Source organism: Monodon monoceros, unplaced genomic scaffold, assembly GCF_005190385.1.
Source record: "Monodon monoceros isolate NGI ecotype Baffin Bay Population unplaced genomic scaffold, NGI_Narwhal_1 Super_Scaffold_19, whole genome shotgun sequence".
Classification (NCBI taxonomy): Eukaryota; Metazoa; Chordata; class Mammalia; order Artiodactyla; family Monodontidae; genus Monodon; species Monodon monoceros.
Window position 1 is genome coordinate 66,319,126 of NW_021703775.1, and position 8,726 is coordinate 66,327,851.

Genomic DNA, 8,726 nt, shown 5'->3' on the forward strand with positions numbered 1-8,726 from the left:
TGTGTGTGTGTGTGTGTGTGTGTGTGTGTGTGTGTGTGTGTGTGTGTCTTGGAAAAGGATGGTTGCCAAAGAAGAGAGCTAGTCCGGTATTCCTTGAACTGTCCCCCTTGATTTATTTTCACAAGTTATCTGAGGAACAGACAAATGGCAGCCTTGGAAAAGTTCTGGGTCTTGTTTTTGTTTTGTTTTTCATTAAAAGGGGGCCCAGCTGATGAAAACAAGTTATGAAATGACCTATGTTTGTGTAACTGGCTGAATTGCGTAATGCTCAGGGCCTGAAACGGTTTAAGAGTCGTGCAGCCAGGCAGGGCATATATCTGGTAGGTGTTTTCCTAGGAAAGTTAGGAGAGGGAGAGAAAACAACAACAACAATAAAAAGAAAAAGCCAGGAGGGGGAGGTGTGTGCAACTATTAGTGACAAATCAAATCACCAATGACCAACCTCTGAGATTAAAACTATTAACTGGAACAGGAAATATTTTCCATGCTTCAAGTTCCTGCCATATACAAGAACAGAGGTTTCAACAGAGTTATCTGCCCCCCACCACCTTCCCCAAGTCACTGAAACTCATGGCCACGTGTTAAGATCAAGCTTTATGAAGTGAGAGGGGAGAGGAATGTTCTAGGTTGAGTAAACAGCAACAAACTTCTCAGGAATATCAGACCCCACAAACAAAGAGAGCAGAGAAAAATAATATTCACTTGCCCAGGGTGAAACCAGAGAATGCTCTTACACTGATTGGTCCGCTGAGATGCCACAAAAGGAAGAAGGACCATCACTAACTGTCAGGAAAGTCTCCCCGTAAAGGAAGCTGAGAGAAATAAAGTGACTACAGGTTTCATCTGGTATGCAATAAAGTTACCTCGAGCCAGAGTGGGGTCACAGACTTGGGAAGTAACAAAAGCTTCTCGCGTCAGTCCTTAGGACCACAGAACAGCTCTGCTCAAAGTCACAGAGATGAGAGAAAAAAACCCTGCCTCCCTCCCCCACCCCCTCCCTCAGGAGTGGATAGGCTGAGAAACTTGTCCAAAGCTACAATACCTTGCCAATCCCTCTGGTTTGAAAGGCGCCTCACTCAAGCTGCTGGGCCGAATGGGCAGGCGTATATGCAAGAACCCTGTGCACCAGTTATTACTAATTGCAAAATCCTCATGTGTTACAGCATGCTAGGAATTAGCCAACAGCTGCTTTTTGCTTCGGTAATGAGGCCCCATTACACTCTGCTGGACTGAGTTCTCTTCCTTCTTCCTAGCACTGGTTTCCTGTCTGATTTTCTTCCAAAACAGGGAATTGCCTCCGCTCACATCCTGGGCTCAAAGCCCTAGTGACACAGATTATTCAGTTGGGGCACTGATGTCCGGTCTGACTTCCCATCTAGGCCCCAGGGTCTGAGAAAAGCCAGGCGTCGAGGTTGTAACATTTCAATGATGAGTGCCACAGAAACGGCAGCCAAAGGAGCAGATGAGAAATCAAAAGATCCCTTCCTGGTTCGGAGAGGCAGAGAGGGACTTTTGGGGGGCTGTTGAACCGGAGAATGAGGGAATGGGTTATAAATGACTCTAACCCATTGCCTAACGATAGCTGGATTCAATACAAACCACCAATGGGGCTGCAAAGCAAACAAAATCAAACACTTTGGAACAAAATTTGAAACTCATCACCTTGGTATCCGTCATTAGGGGCGCACTGGCTGCACCCTCAGGGCACAGACTAGGCTCTCTACAGTGGTGCTTATGGGGACACCAGGGCAGGTAGAGGGAAGACACAGAACAGCCGTTTTTGAGGACTCACCAGGTACGGGGAGCCACTCTGGAATAAGATACCCCTCTTCAGTTACCAAAGAGAACCGTGTTTCCATTTTATTCTCCATCAGGGTCCCTCCTCCCTGGAAGCCCACCCCAACCCCTTCTGGTTGGCTGGCGTATAGAGGCCAAGGCCACTGCCTTACCAGACCAACTCTTGCTGCAGCCAATTTGGCTACAGACTCTGCAGATCCTGGCTGAGGCGGGTTTCAGGTTCTAGCGGCCTTGTTTGTTAAGCCAGCTCCCTCACAAGCCTCGGGGTGGGGGGGGGGGTGGCTGCTGCCGAGGACAGGCACCCCACCAGCACCACCAACCCAGCAGCACCCTTCTGGTATTTATTTATTCTGGTATTTATAGACAGATCGCACGCACAATCCCTCCAGTGCAAACCAGTCCGCCTGCTTTAGAAACAAGTTGTTTTTCGGCTTCCAGAACCACTCAGGAGCCCAAGCGAGGTCTCTCCACCCTCCCCGCCCCCCTTCTCTCTGCAGGCGTCCTTGCCCCAAGGTACTCCCAGACCCACAAGGCGCCCCTTCTGGTGGCAGTGCAGACTCCTTCTCCGACCCTAACAGGAGATGGATGGGCGCCGGGCACCTAGGGGCAGCCGAGCCAATCAAGGCTGACCTCCTCCTTCCTTCCTGACCTTCGCACCTGATTCCCAGAGCGCCAACCCGCACCCACTCCGGATTACTTGAAGGAGCCCAACCATGTTTCCGAGTCCCCAACATTTTTCAGAAATTAAGACCGATGGGGGTCGGGGAAGAGAAGGAGAGGGTTTTTCGCAAGAATAAGGTCCCGAGATGTAGGGAGGGGCCCGTGGGTGCAAAGATTTTTTTTTTTTGTCCACCACGGAAAGAGAGGAGAATGGAGGTGGATTCCTGGGAGAGGAGGTACAGGCTCCTGGGAAAGGGACCTGCAATTCCAGGAGCTGGTCTGGATAAGATGTAGTGTGAAGGATAGGGTTTGCTGGCTGTTCCAGCCCGCTCGCCGCTCCAGTTTAAAAAAAAAAAAAAAAAAGTGTTGGCGTTGGGTAGAGGGGATGAAAGGAGGTGTGGGCAGGACAAGACGAAAATCCAGAACTTACAATGGTGGCCCGTAGGAATTTTCTCGCCAAACCAAGAAACGGAAAAGAAAGCAAGAGAGGCAGTGGCGGCGAGAGGAAGGCGGGTATCCGCCCGCGCCGCCAGGTGCACCCGGGCCCCGCACCTACCTGCTGGCCGCCGCCGCCACTGGAGTAGGACTCGGCGTGCGCAGGAGAGCCGCTGCTGCCCCGGGATGAGGTATCAAAGTTCCCGGGATAATCTTGGTACATGATCCGCGGTGGGGGCCCGAGAGGAAACAGGGTGTTTTTCTTCCCCCGCCCTCGCCGAGGCCGCGCACCGGCTGCTGAACGCTGGCTCCCTGCGGGCCGCGCCTCGGGCTCTAGTCTTCGCTCCCGGGCTTCTGCCCCTCGGCGGCGACACCCCGGGAACAGTGCCCCCCGAGCGCCGAGCGCTGCACTTCTTTCCTGCTCTACGAGCGCTGCGGGTCCGGCTGTCCACCCGGTCCCGGCTGTCCACCCGGTCCCTCCCACTAAAAAGTCCGCGCGTCCCTCTGTCCCTCCCCTGCGCGCGCCCTCCCGCCCCCGCGCGCAACCGGAGCTCAGCCCGGACCGCCGGCTCAATCAAAAATTGGAAAGTAAAAAAGAATAGGAGCCCGGCGAGTCAAGCCTGCCAGGTCTGGGGACCCCCGATTTCAGGCAGGGCAAAAAAAGGCGAAAAGAAAGGCTGCCCGCTTGGAGAAACTTCTATTTCCTCCTTTTAGAAAAGGAGCTGAGAATAAACTTCCTGTGGCCGACTCGCCGCCGGAGTTTCGAGCGGTTCGGACACTTGACTAGAAGAAGGCAGCCTGCGCCCGGCCCGCGGCCGGTGGGGTTCCAGTTGAGCCGGTGCGGAGAGGGACGCGGCTCCGCTCCCCGTGCCACAGCTGCGGCGCCCGGACCTGCACCCCTTCCCCGGCGCCCGCTCCCGGACGGGCCCGCGTCGCCCGTCCGCGCCTCTCTCACTCCCTCTCTCTGTCCCCGCCGAACGCCGTTCGCTTGCTCGCTGGTTTGCTCGGAGCCCCAGCGTTCTGCCCGAGATGAGTCACTACAATGGCACGAGTTCAACTCCACACTCTTTATTCTCCAGCCCCTGTACCTCACGTCAACCCCAGACTCCACCTTGCAGGGAGGAGCGCGCGGGGAGGCGGAGGGAGAAGGCCGAGGAGGAGGAGGAGGAGGAAGAGGCGCGGGAGGAGGCGGGCGCAGCGCCACCTCCCTGCCCCGGCTCCCGGCCGCGCTGACGCCAGCCGCACACCCAGCGCTAGGAAGGAAGGGGGTGGCGGGTGTGGGAGCGGACCGCCGGCGCAGTTTGGGGGAGCCGAGGCTCCTGGCCCTTCCCCCCCCAGCCCACCCCCGGCCCCGCGCCCTTGGTCTGCTCCACAGGCGCATGTTGCCAAAGATGGTCATTTGCGTTAGAGGACGCGAGTGCGGGTTCCCTCGCTTTCGGGTGACGTGGAGGGAGAGGGATTCCCTCGCCGGCTCCCCAGCACGCCACGGCCTCCCCCCTTCCACCACCCTGGGAAGGGGCGCGGGGCGGGGCCCCCGAGAGCGGCCGCAGGGGCCTCGGCGCCGGGTTTTAGAAAATAATCACAGTCCCGAAGAGCGAGACGGGCGGTTCGGTGCGGCGCCACCGCGAGGCTGGGAGCCGGGCGCGCAGAGCCACTCGCAGGGAGGGCGCGGCCGCGCATGGTCGTCGGCGTCCTCCGCGGCGCCGCCTGAAGCAGCGGGCGCCCTGGGCGCGCTGGGTATCCGCACCTCCCTGAGGCCGGGCCTTGCCGGGGCGAGGCGCCGCCGGGCGGGGCCGGCCTGCCTATTTTCCCCTCCGTGGCTGGCTGCCCACTGCTTCCCGCCCCTTCCCCCCCCCCGCCCCGTTTTTTCGGCCCTGAAATTAATTTGTTAGGAGTAGCCTTTAAGACGAAATTAAACAGTCAAGACATTCAGGCCGCCCTCTACGCTGGGCAATTAGGACGCATCTAATAGGAGTAATTGGGCATTATAAGCAACCTTGACTGTTACGAATTTGGAAGGAAAAAAAAAAGGGAAGAGGGAGGCCCGGTAGAGGGTGTGCCCCAACGTTGTCTTCAGCTGTTTTGGAGCGAAGTTCAGTCAGTAGGTAGTGCGGATTCCTAGGTTCTCCCGCCTCGCTGGGCGGGGTGCGGGGTAAAGAGCACAGGCCCTGGAGTATGAACGCCAGGCTGTGCTGTTTACGAGCTGTGAGACTTTGGGCGACTCCCTTAACCTCTCTGGGCTTTAGTTTCTTCCTATCAAACGAAGGGGTTGAGACATGACCTTCTAAGGCCCTTGTCAGCTCTGGAACTTCAATCCTTCTGCAGAGATGATCCGGAGGAGCACTGTACTAGGAGTCAAGGAATTTGGGTTCTGGTCCAGGCTCTGCCTTAGTCTCGGTTTACCCAACTCTTACGTGTACCATCTGTACCCCCACAGGGTCCTTGTGAGGACCCAACGGGAAGATGTGTGAAGCCTTATGCATTGTAACACATCACGGTTTCGGTCCTCAGTTTCCTTATCTGTAAAGTGGGGGTGTTGCTAAGAAAGAAAAATAGAGCCGGGAACTCAAAGCTTTCCCGGGGCTCTATATAAAGCGCTGGCGTTTCCGGGACGGCTGGCGGCATCTGGCCGCCCCAACGGCCCCAAGATACGGTAATCCCAAACAATACTCGGGGTCATTGTTTACAACTATAAAACACATTCTGTCCTGAGCTCCATCCCCAAGGACGCGCGCGAAGAGGCGAGGCTGGCCGGGCTCCTCGCACCTCCGCCGCCGCCTGCCTGGCAGAGTCCCCAACTCCCCCGGTCAGGGCGAGAAGTGTCGGCCAGACGGATGCGCGCACCCAGCGCGGGGGCTTGGCGTTTTTGTTTTTGACTTTTAAATCCTGCGTCCTGCCTGCCTGGGTGTGTTTACGCTCCTCTCTCAGCAGGACTGTGTAAATGCAGTCCTTTGACGCAAAACCGTTCAGCCCTTTCCCCAGCGGCAGCGGCAAAACCCAGAAAACTGGGGGTGGGGACGGTGGGGGGCGGGTGGAGCGCAGGAGAAGAAATCGTGACACTTTCTTCCTCGCTTCTCCGTCCCATCCCGCGCCACACGGCCCCCGGCCGCCTTGGCGAGCTCTTGGGGGGGCTACAAAGGGAGTCGCGGTCTGGGCGTCCAGGGCCCTCCCGGGAGCAGCCGCGTGTCGAAGCGGCGCGAACAGACGCACTTTTAGTTTTCCTTTGAGCAGCAGCGGCTGCCCGGGCCTCCCCCGCCCCGCGCTTGAAAATCCGGATGCTTCTGCGTCTCTCCCACACAGTACTTCCAGTAATTCGGGGGGAAAGAAGGAGGGGGAAAGGGAGCGGGTTCTTCCTCGGTGGCCTCCGCTGTCCCGGGCGCGTCCAGGCCCGGGCAGGCGCCGCCGGGAGCGAGCGGGCAGGCGAGCGCACCCTAGCGCCCTCACCGGCCCCCGCCCTGCCTGCTCCCCAGCCCTTTCCTTTCTTGTGGGTTCCCGTAAAGCCCAGCAGCCCCGAGACGTCTGCAGAGCATCACGGAATCTGTGCTGATGCAAGTCGCTAGCCTCCCTTTGGTGCGCCCCGGCCTGCCTCGGAGCACTTTGATCCCGGCCTTCCCCGGCTCCAGAACTTGTGTTGGCTCCCTCTGCCCTCCGGGAGGCCTGCGTTCTGCAGCCTGCCTTCGCCCCTCAGTCCTGGAGCACCAGACACAGAGCTGCGCCCGGTGCTATGGGCAGCTATGGGCTGGTGCAGCTGGTGCCTCGGACTAACTGTGAATGCCAAACCGAGAATTTAGCTTCCAAGCCCAGTTCATTGCCCCCTCCGGGGGGTATCATTCCAGGATCACCCAATTAGAAGGGATCCTCTGACTCCCAGGAATAGGATACCAAGAAGAATAGGGGCCAATCTTTCCTGAGCACTTACCAATAGTCAGGCCCCAGGCTGAATACTTTACGGGGATTGTCTCACGCAAGCCTCCAAACAAACGTTTGAGGTGGGTATTCTTCCCTGGTTGCAGATCAAGAAAGGGAGATTAAGTAACTTGACCAGGAGAATTAGTTAGAGGGTGAGTGACCCAGTTGGAAGTGCAGCTGGTCCTCTATGACTCCAGGCTCTTCCTCTTACCTAGGACATGTGTGACCTGCCTCCTACTGGAATGTCTTTGTTTCTCTCTTACTGGTCTCCAGAAAGCGTGGACTACCTCTGGTGCATGACTTTTCCTCCCCTTAGAGGTTCTCCTTAACTCTCTGCCCAGCACTATCACTCAGGGTAAGGAAAGGTCATGTCATGTGAGGGAAGAGGAGGCGGTAAGCTGGGATGGTGAGAAAAAGGTAGCTTGTGCCGCCTTCTCATTGCCTCTCTGGGTCTTGGGACCTCCCTGCACTGAAGTTAGGTGTTTCCTCCTCTGTCCCGACTGTCCAATGTTTGGCCCCGAAATGGTCGCCTGCTCTGGGCTGCAACTGGCCCGCACATCTGAGTGCTGGACAGTTCATGAAGCCCTTTCACATACATGGCCTCGTTTTTCCTCACATTGACATCTGCGCCAGGGATGTAACAACAGTCAGGGTGACTCTGGATTGCCAAAGTGGAGGCCGAGGAGCAGAGTGGCAAGGCAGCCTCCTCAAGATCTCCCAACCCGTGGTTGCCAGAGCCTGAACTCAAGCCCATCTCACCTGAATTTACACCCAGCCTGTTATCCATGCTCCCGGGCTTGACAGGTCAGAAGCAGAGTCCATGGCTTAATAATACATGGTCCTTTATCCACCATGCCTGAGAGAATGCCACCATTTCTCTATTGTGAACCATACATGTTGATGAGGTTTGAACATTTCTGAAAGCCAGGTACATGTTATCGTCAGTGACTATTTAATACGGAAGCGTTTCTGTTTGTCCCAAGATCTCTGGACCACTCAGGAGTCCATCAGGAAACAGACCTCAACCCGGACGGTTCAAAGGAAGAGGCTTTAAAAATGAAGCATCTCCATAGAGAAGTGTGAGCAGGGCTAAGAGAGCAACAAGGGATCTTGCCACACCCAGGGCCTAGTAACAGCTGGAAACTGTGATCACGCCCAGGGTTCAAAAGGGAAGAAAATAGTGTTATTAGAACCTACTGCACACTGGGACCACGGAAGAAAGGCCATCCATCAGGATAAAGAGAAGCAACCCATGCCAGAAAGACACTGAAGAGGATGGAGGAAAGGATCCCAGACCATCTCTCCCATCCCCTGTCAGCCTCCCAGGCACAGCAAAGGGCAAGGAAGGGTGAGCAGTGGATCTGGCGGGGGTGGGAAAGGCACACTCAGCAAGTGAGGAATAACCAGCAAAGATGCTATTAAACCCAGATGTATCTTCTCATGGGTGACATTTCAGGATGGGGGAAATACAGTCAATCAGTAAGTCTCACATCTCACCCCGAGTCGGGGTAAACATGAGAATAACGCGCACAGCTTTTCAAGCTGCGCCTCCCCTCCCTTTAAACGCCACTGATACATTCAGCCACTAATCCAGAGGGAATGTGTTGTATCATTCAGGTGTGGGGCAGAAAGAAAGGCTGGGAACCACGGATCAGAAGAGATCAGCATCTGGAGGAAAGAGCTGGATGAATAAGCAATGTTCACTCCTCCCTGTGGCCTTACACAACCTCCGTTACATTCCAAGAGGGGCCCACCAGCTTCAGTATTCTGAGGCATGACATGGGCCCTCACCCACCGTGATTCCCATTTCATGTATGGGATTCACACCAGGGAGGAGATGTGAAAGCAAGGAAGTCCAGAACCTATTGCTCTAGAGGCCGACCTAATAATAATATTAAAACTGAGTGTTCTGCATCTGGGTGGTG

At 56.1% G+C, this 8,726-nt stretch overlaps 1 protein-coding gene across 1 annotated transcript in view; it reads right to left on the reverse strand.

Annotated features, from left to right (window-relative positions):
- FOSL2 (FOS like 2, AP-1 transcription factor subunit) overlaps positions 1 to 3,985 on the reverse strand; it is a 19,217-nt gene extending 15,232 nt beyond the window's left edge. The window contains exon 1 of the mRNA XM_029232050.1: positions 3,014 to 3,985. Within this exon, the coding sequence (XP_029087883.1) occupies positions 3,014 to 3,115 (102 nt within the window). The 5' untranslated portion in view covers positions 3,116 to 3,985. The remainder of the gene's footprint in view (positions 1 to 3,013) is intronic.
- Between the last annotated feature and the right edge of the window lie 4,741 nt (positions 3,986 to 8,726).